Below are 26859 nucleotides of genomic sequence, written 5' to 3' on the forward strand. Positions count from 1 at the left end.
ACCTTATTTTCTAGATATTAAATATAGCCACTATTTTATAACAAAATCAACAACGGTGTGCAGAAGTTATTATAAAGGTGGTAAATGGCAAGATTGAAGCCCTCGCTCACCATTTATTAATTAAAAACATATTGGTGGCAATAAGAGTGTGTTTTTAAGTGTTTGTACAGATTGATGTTTCCAGCAGCTCATGTATTTTGTTTTTCTACTTTCTTTCTTTTCATTTATAAGGAGTCCAAGATGGCGCCCGAGTAGGCAGCCGTCAGCAAGTGCTCTGATGAGCCTTGCTTTTGTTGTTGTTTTTGTCTTGTTTTTGTGTTTTCTTTTGTCACTTTGTGTTGTTGTGCGTCGTGTGGAACGGATACGGATTGTTTTTCAGCATTTTTGACCACGACATTCATCAAGGAGGAGACTGTGCTGAGCGGTTGCGCCTTTTCAATAGATGCATTCCATTCCATTGGATTCATGGATGCATGTTACATGTCAATGGATGCTACAGCTGCGTGTTTGCTTTCAACACTTAGCTTGTAGTCGACGTGCTCATTCCACCATGATGTCCCTGATCCACTGGTGAAGAGACGCTTTGATCCTCTCCTCTTTCATCTGGAACTGCTTTATGTAACAAAGAGGGTACAGAAAGTGCTTAAGAATTAATGTCTCTCTGTGTCTTTGTGTTGTCATGTTATTTGTTATTTAGTTTTTTTTGTTCTTTTGACTTCAAGACGGTGCCGCGAGAGTGGCTGCCTTTCCAGCAGCTCCTGTGTTTTGCTTTTCTACTTTCATTTCTTTCATAACTTTGCTGCTGTGAAATGTAAATTTCTCCACTGAGAGACTAATAAAGGCAAATCCAATCCAATCTGCTGTTGTCAACGGTTCTTGGGACAAACATTGGATTGGATTGGATTTGCCTTTATTAGTCTCGCAATGGAGAAATTTACATTTCACAGCAGGAAAGTGATTGGATTGGACAAAAAACAAACAAAAAAAAACCTAAATGACAAATAACATGACAACACAAAGACACAGAGAGACATTCATTCTTAAGCACTTTCTGTACCTTCTTTGTTACATAAAGCAGTTCCAGATGAAAGAGGAGAGGATCAAAGCGTCTCTTCACCAGTGGATCAGGGACATCATGGTGGAATGTGCACGTCAACTACAAGCTAAATGTTGAAAGCAAACACGCAGCTGTAGCGTCCATTGACGAAAAGAGATTGTCTCACTTCTCCTGTCCCACATAAATCAGCTTCAGAGGATGTGATGATACTTTTAAAGATACCCGATGACTGCATGGAATATATTATACAGTAAAAAAAGTTTATTGACAGTCAAATTTATATGCATACATTATTTGAAAACTCCCACCATTTAGAGTTAAAGCACATCGACAGTCCAGATCAGCAGGTACGAGATGCACACACACACGCAAGCTCACTCGAGCAACAATCACAGAGAGTGATGAATGAGTTATTCGACTGTGACAGACAGTGATGAAGCTCACTTGTGCCTTTTAAGGAGATGTCTGGCTCATTTGTGGACTCATTACCATCAACCAGTCAATGGTCTCCTTCAGGAAGCTCATGTTGTAGTGGGATGCAATATTCCGAAATACAGTGACTTGCTCTGAGAAGTTCTTTTGAAGGAAATACAGAAAATGAAGAAAAAAAAACAGTCAATCACATGCATTGAGTGGAAGAATATCATGGAATGCATACCTTAGCTGGGAAAGTGAGGTCAAAGTCTCCGGCGCATTTGCAGTACAGAGGCATGTTTGCTTCCTTCACTCCTTTACATTTCATACAAACCTAAACATCACACAAAAAAAAGTTGGCTCACATAAAAAACGAGTGATCGACAACAGGCTCGTTATCGAAACATTTACACACAATTAGCGACAACATCTTTCTAGGACGTTAACCCTACTGTTGATTTGCCTTCTCAAAATGTCAAATTGATTTCTACATTTTTGGAGCAAACACTGTCAGCAGTGTCTGAAACTCATGACAAAAAGTTACCGGATACTAGGGCGGACAACTATGAAAAGTTGCCTGCCCCATTTTTCACAACTTCAAACACAATAAGACGACTAATCGCAAAAAAAAAAAAAAAAAAAAAAAAAAAAAAAAAAAAAAAAAAAAAACATTGTTGCAAAGCATTAAGGATTAATGGTACATCATTATCACAAATGCTCCCTTGCTTAATTTATGGTAAATATCCCTTGCTGATGGTTTTGCTCCAGTTGTCGTTTGTCCATACACTGTTCGGCATGTTGCACAATGCAATGTTTGCGTTGCGTCGTTTGCTACAAGCCACATGAATTCTTCTTTCCACGATGCTTTTAATGTACGTCTATGTTTTGTAGCGTCATACATTTTGTTAGCTTCTTTTGACTCTTTCTTCTGGGGCTGAGGTTCTGTGCATCTACTTTGGAAAATGATATGCAAACGCACGACCATATAACGCTCGGGAAAGTCCGAAGCACGAAGCAGGCCTATGATTGGCTGCCGTGCCGAGTATGCAAATTACCAAACAAACCGGTTTGTTTTCTTCCATCAGCGATCGTATTCTGTGAAATTTTAACCCGGATCCTTTCACAAAACGGTTTGTACAGCCAACAACCACACACGATATCACCATCGTACTAAAACGTGAAGACTTTCATTCATCAAAACCGAAAATGAAACGCATGAGCTTACAAAACAATTATCACACTTGCTGACAACTGTTGTGTTTACTTGGCTTTCTGCCTGCCGGAAGTTAGCGGCCGATCACGTGATCATAATAAATGACTTCACGGTGGCATCGTCTATAACGCTCGGGAAAGTCCGGAAGCAGGCTTTTGTTTGGTTGCCGTGCCGAGTAGGCAAATTGACAAACGAACAAAGATTTCAAAATCTGAATAATTTATTCTAATTTCAAAATCTTTGTTCAACGTTTGCCTTATTCAATAAAGCAAACGTTTGATTGAAAAAAAATAATCTTTCGTTGTGTTTTTTTTCCCTTGAAAAAGTTGTCGGCCACCCGGGCATAGACGTTGTGTAAGTTGTACGCCCGACGTAAAAGTTAGTCGCCCCGGGCGTCCGTTATTTCAGACACTGCTGTCAGCATTACTCTATGTACATTGCAGTTATTTTGTCCATTTGAATTCACCAGATCCTGCAAAGTGTAGCTCATCAATTTCTTCTGTAGGGCTTCCACCAATGCCATCTCAATAGACTCGGTCTCGTACTGGGCCTGGCAGTTTGAACAAAACCACTGTGGCAAAATGGCACCATCCTGAAGAGAAACAAAAAAAAAATCTGTCATTGACTCATTCACTGCCAGACGTGCAAAAATGTGTCCTCTCCAGTGCCAGGGTTTTTGTCATTGTCACTTGAATTCCAGGACCCACAGAATATCGAGTTTTAGGACTACATAAACATTCAAAGCAGCGCAAGAAACCTTAGACTCTCTTCTTTCATCAGAAACAGAGTTAATTGCTAAATTATATGGGTCTGGAGTTATATGAGCTTGAAATGAGGGTCACTGTCAAAAATACAATGCAATACATACATATTGGCTTACATAGCGCTTTAACAACAGGTAAAGCTAAAACAAACCGCAAACATGGAAAAAAGGGAAGTGCTGCCCCCATGTGGAAAGGAAACAAACATTGTCCGAGGCCATGGCCAGTGCTTTATCAGCACCCAAACAAGAAAAACACAATCCCCGAACAAATTCGTGAATTGCAGTGAATGAGTTAACAAGAAAACCTGACAAATGGAGCATCTGCTGACTTACTTGCACCACGGAAGGATCTTTGCAGAGGTCGAGGTCACGGCAGAAATTGCAGTTGTGGCATATAACTTCTGGTAGTATGTATGAGTTGCAGGGATCCCGAAAAGTGGCTTCTTCTGAGAACTCCCCCACATCCACCAGGCGCAGAAGGTCTCTCTTAAGCTTGTTCACCTGGTTTGCAATGTTGCCATCTAGTGAAAGCACCTGAAGAAATAAAGGAGGGAGAAAATCAGCGGAATTAACATCAAGGTCACTTTTTGTTTCCTCCTTTGTATTTACCTGACAGACATATTTGACAAACTCCAGAGCTGGGTTGTTAAGTGGCAAGTGTGAGCCTGGTAAGACCGGGAACATTTCTGAAGGTTGGCCCACATTCCTGTTACCAGTCACCTTTTTTTGGATTTTTTGTGTAATAGTAAAAATGTTCTGCGTCAGTTCACTGGAAACATACTCCTGAGAGAAAGAAATCATTCCTGGTGGAGAAATTTGAAATATGCAGGGTCTAAGCACAAGGTCCCATCATAACATCCGGCATTGTTTTTCAGTATTAACACAAGAGCACTCTAACCAGGAAGAGCGCTCAAATCCCCCACGGCCTGCTGAGAAATCTGGCTGTTGCCTCGTCTCTTGATTGGTGTTGCACCAGGTGTGTTGCGTCTCAGCTCTTCTTTCATGCTTTGGTAAACCGCCGCAATGTAAGCTGAGTAGAAAGTGAAAGGATGAGAAGTGCCGCATGAGTGCAAAGTGATGTGATTAGATATTACAAATACGTACTGCTATTAGTTGTATTAAGTTCATCCTGTCCACGATATCTATTTTAAAACAGATGCTTTTCTTACAGACAGTGTATTGTAGGTGTTCAAATACCTGACATGTTTCGGCGTATAAAAAAAGGCATATAAAGGTAAAAAGGCGCGTCACAACAACATCCGTGACACTCTGACGAAGGCGGAAGTATACGCCGAAACATGTCAGGTATTTAAACACCTACAATACACTGTCTGTAAGAAAAGAATATGTTTTAAATTACGTACTGCTATTGTCTGACCGATGAGTGGGTCTTACAGAACGTAAAATACCAGTCATTGGGGCATGAGATTCGATACAAGTGGCATATTAAAAAGTCAGCATTTATTAATACATGTATCACTAAGTCCAGTTTTTTTTGCCCACTGTTGCATCCAGCCAAATCAGTTTACTTACACATCAGAACCACGTGTGAGTATGATGGAGAGCAGTTATATAAAGTGAAAACCATAATAAGCATCCGCTTGTGAACCAGCTGAAAAACCCCAGGAAAACTTGTAAACTGGAGTAAAAGATGGAAATAAAGTGGGTGTGATAATGACAAAATCTGACACGATTGGTGTATTTTAACTCCAGATCCAATTGGAATCGTAGATGCACATGTCTGCCCCGCCTCATTATTAATTATTATTATTACTATTATTATTATTATTATTATCATTATTATTATTATTATATGTAACTATTTATGATTTTTTTAAATTTATTTCTGAGTTGCTAGATTACTGGTGAGCAGGTTCGCATCCGCTAGTTCTACTAGTGTACATTTTAGACCTCATTAACTCATTCACTGCCATCCCTGAATACATTCAGTAATTGAAAAGTGTGACGTAAGGCGCCATTTCTGAATTTGTTCGTGTTTTGATTTTCCTTGCGGTTGTTGCTGATAAAGCGCTGGTCAGACCTCTGGCAATGTTTTTTCCCTTCCACGAGGGGGCAGCATTTGGCTTTTGTACAGCCGCCCCCACTTGCACCTCATATTACTCCAGACCCATATAACTTAGGAATTAACTCTTTTTTTCTGATGAAAGAAGAGCATGTAAGGTTTCTTACGCTGCATTGAATGTTTATTTCGTCATAAAACTCAATATTCTGTGAGTCCTGGAATTTGAGTGAAAATGACAAAAACCCTGGCACGGGATAGGACACATTTTTGCATGTCTGGCATTGAATGAGTTAATGGAACTAGTTAAGGGAAAAATGTTGCAGTAGTAGTAACCAGTCCGTATGTGGGGCATCACAGGTGAATAAATGACAATTTTGACACCCACTAATTAAATATCAAGCCTTCAAGGAGCTGAAATTAGTTAACCGGCCAAATTTTTACTTTCACTCGTAAACTTGTGAGTAGTTCAGCTTCCGCTAGTTAACTAGCGCAGGATATCACAGGCCATCAGTTAACATGTGAAAATAATCCATGATTGACAAATTAAGCTGTAAATGGATTACTCGTCAAAGTTTGGATGCAACTCGTATGACAAAATGCCTCTCTTGTGTGGCTGAGCTTCCAACTAGTGCTGAAAAAGCTCAAACTAACATACAAGGAATGGAACCACACACCTCGAGTCGACATGAGCACATACATCAACAAATATTTATTCGGAACTCAAATTGAGAAGTCATAGTTGCTCACCTGAGACAATCATGAGGAAGTAGTTCTGGCAGGAGGCACTTTGTGGCAGATACTGCATGATATTCCAGTTGCTCTCAATCAAGTCCTCCACGTCATCGGCCACTGCATCTTCCTCGTCTTCCTGAGCGTTGGCTTCATCCACCTCTTCATCCTCACTGCCATCTTCATCTGGGTTTGTGTTTTTCTTTGCTTTCGCCCCTTCCTAAAAGACCCAAGCCCAGAGTGCCAATGAGCTGCCTATATGTGGACATCAACAATAATAATGAACTACGTTTGAACTACCTGGCCATACAAGACGCTGGATGGAAGTTTGCCTTTCACACCACCATTGTTAGCCGGGTCCATCCACAGTAGAAACTCCCAACATTGGGAAAAGGAGATGGACAAAGAGTGGAAGATTTCTCGGGAGTGGATGCTTCAAGACACAGTCAGACAGTTCTGTGGTTGGTTATGACGGATACACTCATGCGTGTGGCGTCACAAAGTCAATGAAATATCGGCTCATAGGGATGATGCGAGAATTGATATGAATTCAATACATCAAATATCAAACCTATTTGTGATGTATTCCACATATCCAATGGCATCGTCGATCCGGCGTTTTTTGGTGCACAAGATGAGTCTGTTGAAGTTTCCGTACACCACAGTGGAGCCTAAACGCTTGAACTCTGCGATCAATCTGTCAGCATAACAAGAGAAATTACAGTATCGTGGCTCGCTTGTTAACTTTCCTGTCATAAATGGAAAAATGGACAGGTTAAGCAATGTAAAGCTCGACACGCTAGCAAAATAGTATGTGCAACACTCACTGCAGAAAGACCTTCTTCATCATGTTGTGCAAGGTGCGGTGCAGAGCGGGGTCATAGAGCAGTGAGCTGGGAGAGTGCAGCCAGCGGTAGAAGTGCATCACCTGGTTGTCGGCATACACGTTGTGGTACTGTGTGATCTCTCGAACCCAGCCCACGACCATGCTCTTCAAGATCCTGCTCATGAAAACCATAAGGCATTGGATCAGAAGGCAAAAATAAAAGGCGTGTGTGTTTTTTTAAACCATGTACCTGAAGGTGTTGGAGCAGAGGGCGGTCTCGTCATAGCTCGCCAGTGAGCAAGTGACTTGGTTTCCTGACATCATGTCTTCCAAAGACGCCTGTTGGATCACATCAAAACTAACACCCAGACTTGCTCCTCCCTCCATGTCGTTGACATGCTGCGACTGGAGGATGGTGTTCACAGCCAAGCTCTGCAGGTCCAACTCCACGCACACTGTAAGATGCAACAGGCATTCGTCACAATGAGATCAATTTTGTATTTCACTTTGAATCTTGACATTTTTGACATTGAACATTTGAGAACCCACGCAAATGATCATCGGAGGAGATTGCAATTATTTCCATGGTTGGATTTAAGCATGTGTTGAGGTACCTGTGGAGTAGCATCCTTGCGCATTAATCTCAACAGAGCCCCGGTCATCACTTTCCATAACCAGGCGGCTGTCGTCAGCCTCTTTGCCCCCCAAATCTGGCCTTGCTGTGGGAGAGAGCCAAAGCAGGTGATTGTGTTTCCGCAGATGTCTGGCAAGGAACAAGTCCGAACCAAAGATTGACACATCTTGGGGCAGGTTTCCCACAGGTAAGTGGTAATACCTGAAATGGAGAGATGGCGGACAGATTTTTAGTTCTCACATAAAATCATCACAAAAACAACATCTAGTGGGGAGTACAGCTGGAAATAATACATCCATGATAACAATGTTATTAAAATGTGCTATTTTGTTTTTGGGAAAGATCTTGGCCCAAGGTGGCAAATTGTGTTGACTCAAAATTGCCTATATTATAAAAAAAATAAACATTAACTCATTCACTGCCAGACGATGTGCAAAAATGTGTCCACTCCAGTGCCAGGGTTTTTGTCATTGTCACTTGAATTTCAGGACCCACAGAATATTGAGTTTTAGGACTACATCAACATTCAATACTGCTTTAGAAACCCTAGACTCTCTTCTTTCATCAGAAAAAAAGGTTAATTCCTAAATTATATAGGTCTGGAAGTATTTGAGCTTGAAATGAGGGCAACTGTCCAAAATATAATGCAATACATACATATGTATTGGTTTATATAGCGCTTTAACAGCTGAAGCTGGAACAAAGCGCTAACATGGAAAAAAAGGAAATGCTGCCCTCTTGTGGTAAAGAAAAAACATTGTCGGATGCCATGGACAGCGCTTTATCAGCACCCACGCATGAAAAAAACCCCGAACAAATTCGGGAATGACACTCTACGTCCTATTTTCAATTCCCAAATTAATTTGTAAATGGCAGTGAATGAGTTAATAAATGTTAGAAACAGTGAATCAAAGAATGACTCATATGAATTAGTCCATTTAAGTACTTTTTTCATCCAATGCTCATCCGCAATTAACATGGATTTGTTGGGAGAGCCCCTCTAGCTGACAATTGACCAAAAACAATGGGTGTGGAATTTATGGAAAGAGAAAACAAACACAAAAGAGAGAAAAAAAAGATTCATCAATATATTTTTACATATATTTTTGATATATGTATTTTACAATACATATATCAACATGGAGGCATCAGAAAGGCTAAGGCTGGCGCACACAATTTGATCAGGCACTATGGTGACTGTAAACGAGAAATGCTGCTAATGGAAAAAACAGGGTTCCCAACCAGCATAACAAAAACATAATTTGGACTTAAATATGTAATAGTATATAAAATAATGCTAAATATTGGTAAATGTATCGCCTTAAAGGCCATCGATCAAGATACACATGTTACACAATGCACCTATGGATCATTTACACATTGTATCAAAAGGTCGTTATTTTGCCCAATTATAGCGCAAATGCTACCCACCGAGCCATGTCAAAAGCCTGTGATAGATAGCTGTCCAGATTCAGATAATGGCGGATCATGCGTCGGGCTCCATGACGCTGCCAATCCAGCACACTGTAATTGATTTCATCAATAACATGTACTGGCACGACCGGGAATTCATCCAGAACTGGCATCCCCGTAGCCAGTCGTCTCAAGTCCCAGTTGGATTGGACTGCGATGAGGGTCGGCCCCCGGCGCTCCTCCTAAATAAATAAATAAAAGCGTTTTACAAGACTTAAAGGACAACCGACGCCTCCGGACAAATTGTGACCATAATTTGTAAAATCACTTCAAATGATTTCTACTGAGCGTATTTTACAGAGATTCCACGGCACATAGCTATATTTTACGTTTTAAGACTTGCGCTGAATATTCAGAAAGTCTTGTTTTCGAATTGATGACGATGCCTGACGTGACGTCACGAAAGGAACGCCCCTGACCGAGAAAGCGACACACAATGAATTTTGGGTACTTTGGTCTGAAAACTTTGTGTTGATCCGTGTTGATGGCAAAATTAGAAGGAAAACACATAAATAACGCGATGGTGAATCGTTGTGTGTTGCACCAAGACTACTATTTGATACTAGTTGACACAAATTCCAAGCAGAAAAATCAGCCCATTTCCAACAGAGCTTGGGCGCCATCTTGTGCATTATCTGGGACGCTATATTTGAGTCCTGACGGCTCGAATTGATACGGGAGGACTTCCTTAATCGATTGCAAACATTTATGCTTTCCTCTTCAGAACTATTTGAATCATATTCAAAACTGGATGAGTAACAAGAAAGCATCTTCTCCGAATCTGAAGCCATTGTTTTGATGCTCGAGCAAGGCAAGACGTCTTGGCGTGACGTCACGCACAAGGGGGCGGGACCTTCTGAAAGTCGGCATCTCTGAGGTCATTTTGAAGTATTTTTGGGACACTAACTCATTTTTATTGGTGTTTTGCACTTGACAAAAATATCCGCCTGCGTGTTTTGGGTATTTTAGATGCTATAAAACGTTTTTTGTGATGTCAGTTAGGAAACAAAAAAATGGTGTCAGTTGTCCTTTAAAGCATAAGTTGGAATACAAAAAGTCCTATCAGTGGTTAAGTCCCGTTTTTTACTCACCTTGTAGCTTATAAGTGTTCGTTGCAGTGCACGATAAATGGCCTTCACATCATTTTCAGCCCGAACCTCAAAATTATGTTTCTCTGGAGGCAGAAGGTCCTCTGTTGTTTTTTCCAACAAGGCAGTGCGCTCAGCACTGTAAACGTTACTGAGGTTTGGCATCTGGTTGCTTCGCACCTGCATGGAAGAGGAAAGCCAAAGCTCCAACTGAGCAAGAATGCACTTTTGAAAACAATGCAATGGGTCAGTTGTATTGAATGCATCCTGCATGAGATTGACAGACCTTTTAACTCATTCACTGCCAGACAATGTGCAAAAATGTTTCCACTCCGGTGCCAGGGTTTTTGTCATTTTCACTCAAATTGCAGGACCCACAGAATATTGAGTTTTAGGACTACATAAACATTCAATTCCTCGTAAGAAACCTTAGACTCTCTTCTTTCATCAGAAATAAAGAGTTAATTCTTAAGTTATGTGGGAGTTATCTGAGATTGAAAGGGGGGCGGCTTTACAAAATACAATACATACATATTGATTTATAAAGCACACTGACAACAGCTGAAGATGTAACAAAGTGCTAACACGGACAAAAGGCAAATGCTGCCCCCTCTTGGATGGGAAAAACATTGCCAGAGGTCTGACCAGCGCTTTATTGGCCAAACCCGAACAAATTCGGGAATGGCGGTCCACGTCATGCTTTTAAATTCCCTTATAAATTTGGGATTGTCAGTGAATTAGTTAAGTATAACCAAAGAGTCCTACTAGAAAGATGGCAATAAAAACCATAAAGCATAGAGCAATGCATAGTTCTTACAGTGTCCAGAACAAAGATGTTGGCCTTGCGCTGAGAAGGGATGAAAAGGCCAAACAAGGCCTTTTGACCTTGACTGTGATGGTAAAGATACATGTGGCGAACACTTCCTGGAAGCAAAATCAACATGACAGAGAAACATTAATAGACTCTGTTAGACAATCAATTTGTTCATCACACCAAGACAGTATACTGGTAACATATTCATACCTGGCTCCAGGTAGCTGAACTGGGCCAGAGACCTCATATCCAGATTCTCCAGATCAAAAGTATCTGCCTCCCTTCCGGCCATATCCCTCCCAACACGCTTATTGACCATGCACACACATCCGAGCTGGACCAGTGCACGAAACATGAGTGGCACCTGAGAGATTGATAATAAAATTCATGATTGTTTTATTAGCGGTACCATTAGACCCGGGGTCAGAAACCCACAGCTCCAGAGTCGCCTGCGACTCTTTAGCGCCGCCCTAGTGATTCCCTGTAGCTAGGGGGTCTCAAACTCACGGCCCGCGGGCCAACTGCGGCCCCCGAAAGAATATTTTGCGGCCCGCCTTGATATGAAAGATTAATGTTAGTGCAGCCCGCATGATTGATATGAATGAAACTTGTGTGTGGAGCTGAACAAATAGGCAAGAGAAGCCATGTTTAGGACAGTTCATGTTCAACATTTTATTTATGTTAAGAAAGTTAAAGGTTAAAGAACTGTGAATACGGACATTTGGAACTTTATTACAATATTTAGTTTTCCTGTGTTTTTTTTTCAGTCGTCTGTATCTGCCTTATGATCATTATAATTATTTTATTTATTTATGACTGGTTCATTTATTTTGTATTCATGTTTCCATATTCATTTCATTCGTTTTTTTGTGTCTCATCTCTCATCTCATTTTCCGTACCGCTTATTCCTCATTAGGGTCGCGGGGGTTGCTGGAGCCTATCCCAGCTGTCTTTGGGCACGAGGCGGGGGACACCCTGAATTGATTGCCAGCCAATCGCAGGGCACACAAAGACATACAACAGTCACTCTCACACTCACACCTAGGGACAATTTGGAGTGGTCAATCTGCCTGCCATGCATGTTTTTGGAGTGTGGGAGGAAACCGGAGGACCCGGAGAAAACCCACGCGGGCCCGAGGAGAACATGCAAACTCCACACAGGGAGGCCGGACCGGGACGCGAACCGGCGACCTCTGCACTGTGAAGCCAGTGTGCTAACCACTCGACTACCGGGCCGCCTCGTTTTTTTGTGTGTTAAAAATAAAGATTTTGAGAACACTGGAATGTTTTATCTGTGATTTTCTTGTGGAAATCCTGATGCGGCCCAGCCTCACCCAGACTCTGCCTCCAGCGGCCCTCTGGTCAATTGAGTTTGAGACCCCTGGGTTAAGGGTTAAGGTCAGGGTTAGGGGTTTTTTTAATGGAAAAAATGGGGGAGTGGAAAGTTATTTAAATGTGGTTTCTGCGGAAGGATAAACATTCCTAACTTTTTCCAATGCTGCCAGATATGTCGAAAAATTTGACACACCTGAATTGTAGCAAAAGTGACAGTAATATTTACTTTTGATTGATACGGCAAAAATATTACTGTGTTGAAAGTTGGCAGTGGTGTTCGTATGCTACCTGTGTTTCATAGACCCCTTCGATGTCTGGGGCTGAGAGGTCAGCGTTGATCTCGTTAATGTGCTCCTGGTACATATCTTCAGGGACACGGTACTCATAGAGGTAGTACACCATGTTGGCTCGAGGCAGCATCCGATTCACCTGATGTAACACGCAAACAAATTGAAAAGCTATTTGGGCGCGGGGGTGGAGAGGTAGCGTCAGTTTGCCCAATGCTTACCTTTTTGTATGTTGGTCCCTCCTCCTGCTTTGGGACTTTTTGGTTGACATAAAAGATACGAGGAATGTTGAGCTTCATGCAGTGGAGATCATTTCCAATCACAGCCCATAATTTGTAAAGTCCAGGGTGACTAGTTTCTGCAATCTGCAAGCATCACATACAGTAATGATCATTTTACTCCATGGATAAAAAGGGTGGGACTCTATCTAAAAAGAGAATGGTGTTGATGGTGTGAAGTAACCTGCACTATTTGCCACGGCAAGTCAAGGATGCTGCGAGCCGTTTTGCGGAGGAAGCTTCCGATGCCTGTAGTGGGGCCATCCCTGATCACTCCTCCGCTTACAGGCTGGGCTTGTCCATCCAGCAGTCTTCTCTTTTTCTTTCTCTCCTTCCGCTGCTTCATCTGCAGCTCCCACTTTTTCTTATGGTACCGCAACCACACAAGGTGTTCCTCCTATAATGGGGTCGGTTTTCAAAGTCATTCGATACTTCCAATAAATTAATAAATGAATAGATGAATGACTAAACAGACAAATACAGTAAAGTCTCGTTATATTGATATCGGATATATCGATAATCCCGGTTATATCGATACTATTTCTATGCACGCACGGAGAAAATAACATGCAAACAGGGTCGGATATATCGATAGTCCCGGTTATATCGATATTTTTTCGGACTCCCTTGAATATCGATATAACGAGACTTTACTGTACATTAAAATCCAGTGACACCTCAGTTTATGAATGCTTTAGCTCACGAACTTTTCGCCTGACAAACATTAAATTCGCGACAATATAATCTTGCCATACAAACTACTTTTCGGCGGACGAACCAAACCACACAACACCACGGTGTCTGGCGGACTAGTTTTCGTCACCCCCTTTCTTTGAGTGCAGATGTGATTTGTTATTGAGTGGAGTACTTTTGCTATTATGGGACCAAAAAAGACCCCACCACAGGCTAGTGTTAAGCCGAAGAGGAGACAAAACAAAATTACGGTCGAGCAGAGTAAGGAGATCGAAAAACACGAACGAGGTGTGCCTTTGTGTGACTTAGCGTCCCTGTACTATGGTGTTTCTGTGTTGTCTAAGCAACGGTCTCAGGCAATAGAAGAAGTTGAAAAACTTCTGTTGATTCGGATTAACGAAAAGCAGCTAGCAGGGGATTGTGTGAGTGAGGGTATTATCGCCGAGAAAGCACGGCAAGTTCACTCAACTACATCAATGACCATCACGACAGTAAATAAAATGACTTTATTATACAGTACAGTTTATTTCTTCAATTATAATACAATAGCACATTTATTATACATAAAATAAGGTATATTTTGCATAGTTTTAAGGCTTATTTAGTAAAGAATTATGTTTTATGGGGACCTGGGAATTGATTATTCTCATTTTTAATGGTTTCTTATGGGAAATAAATGTTTGGAAGACGAACTTTTCGCCTTACACACACTTTCTGGGAACCAATTAAGTTCATAAGCTGAGATATCACTGTATATAAATTAAAATTAAAATAAATAAAATGGATGACTAATTTGACACTTCACAGGTGGGTGAACAGGCACCCTAAATACCTACTTGTATGTAGTCAACTAGTTGGAATGAATATGTAAACAAAAATGCACAAATGTATATAAATTACATGTTGTATTTGTAGACAGAGCTTAATATCAAAGCAAATTTCATCAGGATCACATTTCACATCATTTAAATGTAATATGGCAACTAGCCAGTGGCCTACCTTGGTCTTGCCCATTGGTGGCGGCGGTCCCAAAAGTTCTCTCCACGACTGGGTAAGCTCAAGATCCTGAGACTCTACCTGACTGTCCTCCCCTTGAGATGCTCTCTTCCTCTTGGTGCTGATGAGGATGGCCGGTTGCAGAGGTTTTGCTGGCATCCCAAAGTCCTCCATATCAGGAACTGGATGGCCCTCGGGGACCTGATGAGCTATCTGAAGAAAAATCAGATATCGTCTGTTTAAAGAGGGATTTAAAACAATCAAATATTGCCTGGCGATTTAGGATCATGATTAAATGACTTCCACCAACGACGTGATAATTTTGTGTTTTAAAAGAAATGATCTTTTTCAGGCACGCTCGCTGAATTTCTCGATAATTAAACCCTTCTATTCAGGATAAACATCAAACATCATCATTTCATCATTTCCTTGATGAAATCTGGGGGAATATAATGAATCAAATGAACAATTATTCCTTGCCCAATTTCAACATTTTGCCCCGAGGTAACCAACCTGTCTTTTGCCCTCGCTGGTGAATATCTCGCTGATTTTCTTTTGCTTGTAGATGTCATTTTTCTCAAGAAGTTTCTTGTGAAGCCAGTCAGGATGTCGGACTCGAGGGACTGGATTCTTTACCTGGACATCAAGATAATTGAAAATATAATATTGGTACAGTATGTTGGAATTCACGGCCGTGACTGTTACTGTAGTATTATGAATTTTAATTGACCGTATTTTCTGGTGTGTAAGGCGCACCGGAGTATAAGGCGCACCCCGAATGATCGGTGTATTTTCAAACTTTTTCCATATATAAGATGCACCTTCAATGAATGAAATGAGTTTTCCAAATATCATTTATGAATATGTCATGATGCCAAAATAAATGTTAAATAATTTTGTGTTTTCTGGATTTTGGATGGGAGAAAGGTGCGCATTTCTCCCCATCCAAAACAGTCGAGTTGGGCAACCACTAATTGACTCTGAGAAGGTGATTGCAACCACCTGGGAATGGCCAATTGCCGCTGGGACCTGATTGGCCAGAAGCTCAGGTGAGGCAACTTTAAAACCAGACTGTGCCAGTCACTACGAGGGGGAAGAAGAGGGAGGAAGGACAGCCTGGAGAGCAGTGTTACCTGTGGTCAGCCGAAAACTGATATCCACCACGACTTCAAATAAAGAAAACTCACAATACCCTTCCTGCATCTGGCTGAGTGAACTTTTATCATCTTTCCACCTACTTGCTGTCGCGCCGCACGACAGAATATATAAACATTTTCTGAACATATGGCACACCGCATTATAAGGTGCTACAGTAGAGGCTGGGGTTACATACTACTTGTTCTACAGGTGGAAATGGGTGGCTGCTGTCAGTTGTTGCGAAACCTGTTGTGGCTCAGTATTACTTCACATATAAGGCGTATCAGCGTATAAGGCGTAGGGTCATCTTTTGAAAAAAAATTAAGACTTTTGGGAGTACATGATTCACTGGGAAATACGGTACTACCCCAAAAAGAAAAATGAGCTCTCTTACTATAAAAACCCATGCAGGTCCCGAAGAACAAGCAAACTCCATGTAGGAAAGCCGGGGCCGGGATCGAACCCACGGCCTCTGCACGGCTGACATTATAACCACTGGAACACCACCCCATGTGTATCAGCAATGTTGATTTTTCAGTTACCTGTTGAAGAGCTGCAGGGATGGTGATAATTTTCTGGATTGCGCTCCCTAACCTCTCAATGTAGTAACTCCAATCAAGGATCTGCAAGGTGAACAAAAAACACAATTTGATGTAAAAGAAGCCTAATAGGGAGGTTAAAAAAACTCATTTGGAAGCTCTTTTAGTCCAAATCCTCACCGTGCGGATGTCAAAGTCATGCAGGCTGGGCATTTTCAGCCATTTGCGCAAAAAATGTTTGGTCACGCTTGGCTCGGCTTGGAAGATGGCCAAAGGAATAGCTCTGATGGAGGAGACACATATGAACCGGGGAACTCTCGCTTCATTTTTACAGACGATCATCATCATCATCATCATCATCATCATCAATCGAGCGTTGAGGAGCCACACGTTCCGTGATCCCACCTCTCGGTGACAGGTGATCCTTCTGGCTTTCGTGAGATGACGTAACGACAGCTGAGACCGGCGTCTTTCACCATTTGGTCTCCGAGGAACTCTGCCAATCTCTTGGCTGTGCTAATGGAAGTGGACTTTTGCTCTCCGTAGTCCTCCAATTTTTTAGACATGGAGCGATTTTCTGATATCAGGTCAAACAGCTCAGCATCCGGCATATTGGCAGCCTGGAAGATTAATAAAATGGACCATCATTATCAGGACTTAAAGTCGTTTGACAAGTAACCTGATAACTTTCACATACAAGTGTCAAACCGCTGTTACCTTGCTATACAGCACATCCAGCCAGTAGTCAGCCACTTTGGCAACCGAGGCGTAGACCTCTTCCAGGGTGCTGCCTTTGAGGAAAGCTTCAAACACGGAAGACTGGAAGATCTTAATGAGTTGTAGCTCCCCTCTTCTCTTCACTTCAAAACCTTTCAGCTCGGCCAGAGAGCCGTCCTCATTGAATACAGCATACCTAAAATCAAAGGCCAAATCCAAATCATCCACTGTGCCAGCGTTTTTATTAAAATAGAAATTTGTGAAAGGAACTCACTGTAAATGTGCTTTCTGTTCACATAAAACACAAGTGTAAAAAAAAATTACCTTTATAAAAATATTCATGCTCATTTTGCTCATTTTTTACTTACACTAATAGAAAGGGATTCATTTAACAAAACATTTATTATTATTGTATTAACAATAAATGGATTGGATTGGCTAATCCAACCACTTCCAACGGTTACATTTAATTGAATACATTTTGTACCGTATTGTGGAGTATGTGTTTACTGCTTATGGCTGTTGTTTTGTTTTATATTTTTGTAACTCTGTAGTTGCTTCTCTCTTCATCAAGTCACTCTTGCCAAAGACTTTTCAATTCTCAATTATTATTTTTAATCTAGTTAAGGGAAATTAAAAAAAAGAAAATGAAATGAAATTTACACAGTACAATGGTGAGGAAGGGAATTACTCAAATCACTGTAAGGGAGATCGGTTCGTTATCTTTCATTTGTTATGTTACATTGAATACCACTTGATTGTGTCTGTATCACATGGAATAAATGTATTGTAAAAAGTTCTTCTCAGTGAGTTTTTCATCCCTTCACCAAGGTACGTAATTTTCTTCACTCATTCACTGCCAGATGTGTAAAAATGTGTCCACTCCAGTGCCAGGACTTTTGTCAATGTCAGTCAAATTCCAGGACCCAAATAATATTGAGTATTAGGACTACAAAAACATTCAATACAGCGTTAGAAACCTTGGATTCTCCTCTTTCGTCAGAGTTAATTCATAAATTATATGGGTCTGGAGCTATATGATCTTAAAATGAGGGTGGCTGTCCAAAACACAATGCAATACATACATATTGGTTTATATAGCGCTTTAACAACAGCTGAAGCTGGAACAAAGCGCTAACATGGATAAAAGAGAAAATGCTGCCCCTTGTGGAAAGGAACAAACATCGTCAGAGGCCATGGCCAGCACGTTTATGGCACCCAAGCATGAAAAAACAAAAAACAAAACCCAAACAAATTCGGGAATTGGCGCACTATATTTTCAATTCCAAAATAAATTCGTAAATGGCAGTGAATAAGTTATGGTAGACATTTTTAAGTAATCATCCATTATTTCTGGGCCATTATTGAAATATAATTCAATAAAATGCAGCTACATGTAAATGGCCACATGCTTATTAACTCATTCAATGCCAGATGTGCAAAAATGTGTGAATTCCAGTGCCAGGGTTTTATCATTTTCATTCAAATTCCAGGACCCACAGAATATTGCGTTTTAGGACTACATAAACATTGGCTGTAGAAAAGGAAAATGCTGCCCCTTTGTTGGAGGGAAAACATTGCCAGAGGTCTGACCAGCGCTTTATCGGCATCCCCATGCAAGAAAAAACAAAACCCGAACAAATTCGGGAATATCGCTTCACGTCTTATTTTCAATTCCCGGGAATGGCATGAATGAGTTAAAAGTGGTATGACCTCTATAGCGGAAGAAGGAATTATTAGAAGGAAAAATGCTACTTCGCTGTACCTTTTCTTTAACTTTTTGCCTTCTTCTTTCGAGGCGGGGAGAATCATGGCTAGATACGGCCCATCCACTTCGAAGAAGATGCTGTTCTCTGCCCTGATGTTGTAAGTGAGCGACGAGGGGTCTACCAGTTCGTGATACTGGCTATTGGTGAAACCTTCCTTCACCAAGATATTCAGCATGGCACCGGGATAGGAAATGGTCACCTTTGGCTTCTTCTCATTGCTAGTCTTCACAACAAAGTTCTCCGGGAAAGTGTTTGGGAGGACGCACCAGATACCATCAGTATCCAACTCAAGTGGTCTCCTAAGTCACAGGCAAAGTTGTCAAGAAACAGATTCTTTTTTTTCCTGTGCAAATCCATCGTTCTGTGACACATCAATTCTAACTGTTTGTTACTCACCCTATTTGTTCAATGAGCTCCCTTGCTTGAGTGATGATATTGGCACCAGTGAAGCACACAATGCCGGCCATCTCCATTGAGTACCAGCGAGCCCTGGTGGATGAAAAGTGTGGTTGTTTAGCAACACAGATTTATTTAGGGGATGTTTACTGAATTTAGTGTGTTGAAGAGAAAGAATGTGTACCCTTTTCTCATGACATAGCCATAAAAAGAGTTTAGGATACACTTGTGAGCCAGCTGAAGAGACTCGTATAGGATCTCCATGTTCTTGCAGCGCTTGACCTCAGCAGCGTCTCCGCTATCCTGAGCTGCGGACAGTTTCTTTTTCCACACCTTAAAAGACATCATGTGAAGCACGGGTGTCAAACTCATTTTTTGCCGTGGGCCACTTTGTCGTTACGGTTTCCTCTCCAGGGACATACATTTGAGGAAACCATTAGGATGTTTTACCTCCTCCACATATTGCATACAGAACGCACAAGCTGTCTCGAAGGAAGGTACCTTGTGTAGCCCTTTAAACTCATAACGTCGATCCCTGAAAGCTCGAACAGTATCCACATAGAATGAGTTTTCTCTCTGACAGATGGTGGTGACTCGCTCCTCCAGCTTGGTGACGTGAATCTTCTTATAAGCCTTCTTGCAGTAATCTGACACAAGAACATACGTCAGAACCGTCTTTAACTCGGAAACGATGAAGACAAAAAACTTTTGAAAGATAGTACACCTGCAAGACGTTTTTTCTCATGTTTAGCCTGTTCCTCCCTGTTGAGTGTGTGGAAAGCCCGAGGTGGACCATTTGGGAAAAATGGAGGGAATTTCTCAGACTCGAGTTGCTGCTGGATGCGGTGGAATTCACTGCGGGTGGCAGGCACTGTGGGAGAGCCGAAGAAGGTGTGTGACATTTCTTGGACGCCTCTTTGTTTGCTCCCCGATTCAATTTTAACGTTTTTAATAACACAAGGCGCGTAACAAACAAACTTACTGATTTCTCCTCTCCAGTGCCAAGCCATCCTCCTTTGACAAGTGGCGCCTGGTTTATTGAAGTCGCAGGCAGCACAAGTGGCTTCATCGACCATTGCAGATGGCTGGGTGGGAATAATAGAAATGAAAGTAAATATTTCTAATATGATCTTTGTCTCTCATGCTCTCATCATCAAATTATGGTAAATTTGTTTTTGGTTCAACCTGTAGACGATTGGTGAGGATGATGTTGGGGTACATTGCTCCAACGTCAAGATGGTATATGAGGGGACATTCGATCCTGTTTGGAACCTCTTTCAGGGAAGTCAGCTTCTTTTTGATATCGTCGCAGACCTATTACCAGAAAATAATGTGTCCTTTACTTCGCACCAGGCAGGGAAAAAAACCAACAACAATGAGATTTAACTTTAAAAAATGGACACACTTCACTGAAGTTGGTGACTTGCTCCAAAGGGATTTTTTCCTCCTCCTCAATGGCATGACGTATCGTTTGCTCAACTCTTTGGCATAGGAAGTCAAAAGCAGCTGGATTCTGTCAGCAAACCAATCAACATTCAAAATCAAATAGATAAAATAAGCCAACAGTTGTGCAGCGGAAAATTATGCAGTTTCACTTAACCGGTCATAAAATTATGACTGAAATCCAAAAAAGGTAATTCTTGAATTGGAGTTGTGATATCAATCTATCACAAATCTATATACATTTATGAGTAAAATGAGATAAGATAATCACTGACAGTACAGTCAAACCTTGGTCTTTGAACATCTCGGTTCTCAATGAATTCGTTTTTTGACCAAAAATTTCATCATTTTTCTATGCCTCGGTTTACAACCAAATATCGGTTCTCGACCAAACTGAGAGGATCTGAATGCACCACTTGACTCCCCTCCGATTACTTGTACGTCACTACCTTGTATCGCGTCTCATTGTGACTGACGTATTATCCTCATGTAGTGTCCTATTGTGAGCAGGCGTGTTTCCGTTGTTCAATCACAATTAAAAACAAATAGACATTGATTACATTGATCATAATGGAAAATGTTTCGGATTTTGACCAAAGCGGTTTTCGAACAGGTTTCTGGAAGGTCGTGTTAAGTTCATACTGTCTCCTTGTTATCTGATTTGTAACAGATAAAAGCGTGTCACAAGAACATTAGTGAGACTCTGATGAAAGTGGAAGTACACGCCGAAACATGTTAGGTAATTAAACAACTTATAACACCATAATAATAATAATAATAATAATAATAATAATAATAATAATAATACATTTAATTTCAAGCGCTTTTCAAAACAACCCAGGACACTTTACAATAAAAACAATAAAACAAAGCACATAACAATAAAACCAAAAGTAAAATGACAAATAATAAAATAGAGATTGAACTAGACATTGAAAGCAATTTTAAACAGATGGGTTTTGAGGTGGGAGTTGAAAATAGGGAGGGAGTCAATATTACGGATGTTGGGTGGAAGTGAATTTCTGAGTTTGGGAGCAGAGCGGCTGAAAGCTCTGCATCCCATCGTGCTGAGACTGGCAGAGGGCACATAGAGGTGAAGGGAGGATTAGGATCTGAGGGACCGAGAGGGAACGGAGATTTGAAGCACGTCAGAAAGATAGAGAGGTGCAAGGTTATGGATGGCTTACATGGATGAATGTAATCAGAAGTATTTTGAATTTGATTCGATGTTTAACAGGGAGCCAGTGGAGCTGCTGGAGGACAGGGGTGATGTGGTGAAAGGATTGGATTTGCCTTTATTAGTCTCACAGTGGAGAAAGGAGAAGGAGGGGCTTCTAGTCATGATCCGGGCAGGTTTCTGGAACGTGGTGTTAAGTTCATACTGTCTCCTTATTATCTAATTTGTCACGGATATAAGCACGTCACAACATTAGTGAGACTCTGATGAAAGTGGAAGTATACGCCGAAACATGTCAGGTAATTAAACAATTTATAACACCACTTTCTGTAATAAAAAAATCTGTTACAAATTAGGCTTCTGGAACAGATTATGGTTGAAAACCGAGGTTTGACTGTACATAAGCAAACATAACATTGGAGCGCCAAAGTACAATATTACCATTTTGAAACGGCAAGGAATGTCACTTCTAAACACTCCAGACTCCAGCGCCTCCACGTGGCCGCCCACGTAAGTCTCAGAATCCAAGACGTGGCCGTCGTCTGTCATCTTGTTGAAAACTTGTTCCTGCTTATTTGGGAAGACAATGTTGGCGTGGAAGGCCTGCACCATGAGCAGAGCTTCACATAGAGTCCCAGAGCCTTTACGCAGCACCTGTACAGAGCGGAACACAAAAAAAGTGTCTAACAGACACACACAGCATTTATACTTTGAAGTATATTGTACTGCATACAAACCTCATCGGGTTCCATAGGGATGATCGTGCACAAAGCAAAGATGAAGGGGTGAACATACTTCATGTAAAGGTAGTATGTGGCCACGGCATCTGACACGGAGTAGGTTGCTAATGTCTGGCAAAAAGTTTTTTTTTCAAATGAATGAGACAGCCTTTACAAAAAACAAATAATAATACAGAAAAACATACCTGTGGTTCCTCCGTTGCCATGCGGCACATTTCCTCTGGGTCAAGCTCCACAGGGTCATAGCCCAGTTTTGCCTTGGCTGCAGCCTTGAGATTATGGCTACCCACTGGCAGGTAGCTGTCTCTCTTAACCCACCTAGAGGATGAAAGAAAAATCAATCCTTCCATAAAATGTAAGATACATATACATTCTGAAATATTCGAATATAACTGTACATTATTTTATTTAAAAAGGCAACATTATAGCAGAAATTATGTTTATCATGATATATTTGAAAATGCTTGTAAATTTAATGCAGCAGCGTGCCAAAATTAAAATATAAAAAATATGCCCAATAAGCACAATATTGATGGAAAATAAATGTGTTAGGAATCCATTTAAAAAATAGTGGTGGTATCTTTGTGAAATTGAAATATTTTGCTTTCTAAAAAACAATGGCGAAAACAAACCAGCAAAACAGTATTTTCCTTAAAATAGTCTACTTTCAAACAATCGTGAAAACACTATAAGAGTGGTGATGTCCAATATGATTCTGAATATCACAGGTCACTCAAAATTTATCTAATTGTCATATTTTTAATATTAATATTGTTTTTCTATGTTTTGAAAGTGGTATCTGATTCATTGGTGTCTAACCTAAAACTGTCCATGTGGATGGCCTGACTGGACTTGTACTCTCCCTGGTTGTCCTTCTGGAATCCAATCTCCCTGTGCATGCTCAGTCCGTGCATTGAAGCGCGTGTCTCAACAAAAGGCCTATATGAATTAAAGAAATGTAAAAAAAAAAGGATATTAACAACATGAGGGTGAGATGACTAAACACAGGAACATTAAAAGAATTACTTTACTTTACCAATCAAAGAAATCTCCGTTATAGGTCACGATGATGTTGGGTTTCGTCTCTTGAATGTGATCAAAGAACCTCTGAATGAGTGCCACCTAAAGTCATACCACTATTACAACATTGCTCAATAGTCGCACACGACCATTTACACACACAGGAGCTATAGCTGTGGTATACCATTTCTCATATTTACCTCATTGTCCTCGTTAAAAACAGTAAAGGGACCTTCATACTCGGGTTTGGGTGTGAACTCAAAGTCTTCTATGTTTTCAGAGACAATCTCTCTGTTTGTGATTAGAAATCCCTATAAGGAGGAAGCAAAAAAAGTTACAATAGCACAAGGTGAGCAAAAAGGAGACATAAAACTCACCTGTCCATCTATCATATATGAGATCATCATAATCTGATCAGTCTCTGCATCTGGGAATTTCAGTGGAAGTTTGGTGGTCTCAATGTCAAAAGCCAAAACAACAGGGTCCTAAAAATAAGAAAGAAAAGTGGATGATGTGATTTATCAATGCAAAACACAAGAGACATTGAATTTCCAATGAGAAAATCGTCATACTGGTCGTTCAACAAGATCATCTCGACGAACAATCTCTGGAGGGTAAGCACTACCTCTGTATCGAATATTATACCAGTGAGCCTGCAAGGAAAATAAACATTTAAATATTATAGGAGTAACAGATATAAGCCCTCTGGCATATTTTCTCCAGTAGTTGTCAATTAAATTCACCACATGGATCTTGAGGTCAATGGACACTCGCACGTGGTAGGGCACGTCATACTCCCTCATGTCCACAATGTTTTCTAGTTGGTCAGAAAAACTCTTGGATGTCCCATCTTCTTCTGCTGAAGTGACACTCCCGCCTGATAAGGCACTGCACAGCAAACATTAAGATCATTAAGTTACCTCAACCCAGAAAAAAAATATCTAATAAACATTGGAGCATGCAAGCAGGATTATGTTCAATATTGTAATAGCACAGTAGTCGATATAAAATAATTCAACCAAGCATTTGCACATTTGCATGTAAAAAAACGAATGGAAACCCCTAATGCAACCAAAATTTTGGTTGCATTAAACAAAATATACCTTGATAACATTGATGTGTAGACGTCATTAGACCGCTCTCTTTCCCTGTTTTTGCGTACTGTTGGGGAAATGTCGCGCTTGACCTTGATGAGGTCATCCACTGTGTTGAAAGACAGCTTAATGTAGCCTCTCTTCAGTCCAACAAGGTGGTTGGGCTGAGAAACAAGAGAATATGATTTCAAGTTATTTGCAAGCCTGAGGGTCAAGCAGACATTATTCCCTGTAAATACACACACACACGCGCACACGCACACGCACACGCACACACACACACACACACACACAAAATAAATCAATAAAAACTCACCAGATCCAGATCTTCTTTTGAGACAATTTCAAGCTTAGACACCTTGCCTTGGAACTTTCGTGACAAATATGAGATAACTTCCCTTTCGCAGTTCTAAAAGGAAATTGCAAATCTTATGAGCATTGATATTGTTTGACGCCTCACAAGATTGAAATTTGACAGTCAGATTTACCTTTTTTGTGGCAATATAAAAATAAGGCTTGAAAGGGAGCGCAACCTATTGACAGAATAAATATTTCATTTCATGCTGCATATTCTGAATGATATAATATTGTTTCCAGGTGACTATCAATATTCCAAATAATTTTGCCTAACATACCTTAAACCTGCTCCCATCCTCTTGGATAAAATAATAATCCACAACACTGACCATCCTTTTGTCTTCATCCAAGATCTCAGCCTGGAAGTACAAAGGGGCACACATTTGTATTTTGTAGTCACAGAAAATGAAAACATTGCGAGTCAGTGAGCGTTAACCGACTGGATGCATGTTGATCAACCAGCCAGTTTTCTCTCCGGGTTCTTTCATTCTTTCGAAGCCGAAGCGGCTATCCATCTCATCCGTAAAGTGGCTGCGCTCCAGCCTTTTGATGGCCGACATAGAGGAGCCATCGTCCCTGGTTCAAAAATATTGCTCTCCGTTATTGTATAACATTTAATGCCATCCATGTAAACCAGCCCTATATCCCTTTTAAAGCAAACTCAGAGCGAAATAACTTACTGGTTCTCCTGCTCTCCACTTTTACCCTGGTCCGACTTGAATCTTCCACTATTTTGTAATACCATTTTGCGTGCTGGGCCGACGACAGGCCAGTCAAAGTAGTTGTAAGGCTCAGATTTACTGTTGTGTACGCAACAGATTCCGCATTTGGTAAATATTTGGAGCTATTGCCAAACTGCTACGCAGTTCGTCTGACAGCTACAAACTTTGTGTATTCTTACTTTGGCGCGTTCTCCAATTTACCGCGAGATCAACACCGCCATCAATAGTCCCAAAGATCGTTTATTAAGTACAGATTGACTTCTGTAATACGTACTACTATATCAGAATCAGAATCAGAATCAGAATCATCTTTATTGCCAAGTATGTAGAACACACAAGGAATTTGTTTCCGGTAGAACACGCTGCACTAGTATCGTTGTCAAAAAAAAAAACTGCTAAGTGGCACTATACAGTTCCATTTTGGCTACTGTTGAAAGAGTTCAAAGAGTTAATGGCTTGGGGGAAGAAGCTGTTTAAATGTCTGCTGGATTTGGTGCGCATGGATCGGTAGCGCCTGCCTGAGGGGAGTAGCTGGAAAAGGTGGTGGGCAGGGTGCGGAGGGTCCAGTAGGATTTTCCGCGCCCTAGTTTGGATTCTTGCAGTGTGCAAGTCCTCGAGGGTGGGTAGGGCGGTGCCAATGATTTTTTCCGCCGTCCTAACTGTCCGTTGAAAAAATATATAAACGGACTCAACGCGTCACCGGGCACAACATTCATTTTCTGTGTTTTTTTTTCCAGAGAATTATGTGATTTTTTTCATTTTATATTCATATCAAAAAATGGAAAATGTCTATTTACATTCCCAAGTTAAATATTTTCATTTTGTGTCTTACAATTCATTAATTTCCATGTTACCGAATGGGAAATGAATAAATAAATCACTAAAAATACAAAAAACAAATACAATAAAGATTCGTTGACGTTTGTAACACGTTGAAAAACAGGTCAAAAGACATTAAGCGAATAAAATAACACTGAAGTAAAGACTGTTTTGCTGTACAGCATTTAGAACTCGATGTAGAATCGTCACGACTGTTGCCCCCTGAGAAAACAGCTAAATTATAGAAACGATCTATGAAGGAGTTTCCGTTCTGGGGGGTGGGAGGAGTTTAAACCTTTACACATG

At 40.8% G+C, this 26859-nt stretch overlaps 1 protein-coding gene across 1 annotated transcript; it reads right to left on the reverse strand.

Moving 5' to 3' along the window:
* Positions 1 to 1166: 1166 nt before the first annotated feature.
* pole (polymerase (DNA directed), epsilon) lies at positions 1167 to 25944 on the reverse strand. The gene is made up of 48 exons (XM_088994320.1): positions 25693 to 25944; positions 25453 to 25588; positions 25291 to 25371; positions 25144 to 25188; positions 24972 to 25064; positions 24665 to 24819; positions 24305 to 24449; positions 24134 to 24214; positions 23939 to 24046; positions 23762 to 23872; positions 23578 to 23663; positions 23361 to 23480; positions 22727 to 22859; positions 22539 to 22652; positions 22243 to 22455; positions 20587 to 20694; positions 20367 to 20495; positions 20164 to 20266; positions 19906 to 20052; positions 19683 to 19828; positions 19366 to 19514; positions 19182 to 19274; positions 18782 to 19084; positions 17017 to 17212; positions 16705 to 16919; positions 16480 to 16582; positions 16303 to 16383; positions 15137 to 15259; positions 14627 to 14836; positions 13119 to 13331; positions 12878 to 13021; positions 12658 to 12798; positions 11245 to 11398; positions 11038 to 11144; positions 10224 to 10400; positions 9091 to 9314; positions 7640 to 7860; positions 7276 to 7480; positions 7027 to 7200; positions 6771 to 6896; positions 6500 to 6632; positions 6218 to 6419; positions 4346 to 4477; positions 4057 to 4250; positions 3781 to 3981; positions 3151 to 3276; positions 1716 to 1805; positions 1167 to 1633 (listed from the first exon to the last, which is right to left on the reverse strand). Exons 1-48 carry the CDS (start codon positions 25755 to 25757, stop codon positions 1511 to 1513), a joined length of 6879 nt encoding a protein of 2292 aa, XP_088850446.1. The 5' UTR covers positions 25758 to 25944; the 3' UTR covers positions 1167 to 1510.
* Between the last annotated feature and the right edge of the window lie 915 nt (positions 25945 to 26859).

The sequence above is a fragment of the Hippocampus bargibanti genome, linkage group LG04 (assembly GCF_051943395.1).
Source record: "Hippocampus bargibanti isolate YZ-2025 linkage group LG04, ASM5194339v1, whole genome shotgun sequence".
NCBI lineage: Eukaryota > Metazoa > Chordata > Actinopteri > Syngnathiformes > Syngnathidae > Hippocampus > Hippocampus bargibanti.

Excerpts from the sequence above, each read along its gene's own strand:
- pole (XM_088994320.1), bottom strand. The coding sequence starts at position 25,757 with ATGGTATTACAAAATAGTGGAAGATTCAAGTCGGACCAGGGTAAAAGT. Across the intron at positions 20,496-20,586 it reads AAGTCACCAACTTCAGTGAA|GTCTGCGACGATATCAAAAA; the intron begins GTGTGTCCATTT and ends TTCTGGTAATAG. Across the intron at positions 19,829-19,905 it reads TGAGAAAAAACGTCTTGCAG|ATTACTGCAAGAAGGCTTAT; the intron begins GTGTACTATCTT and ends TTCTTGTGTCAG.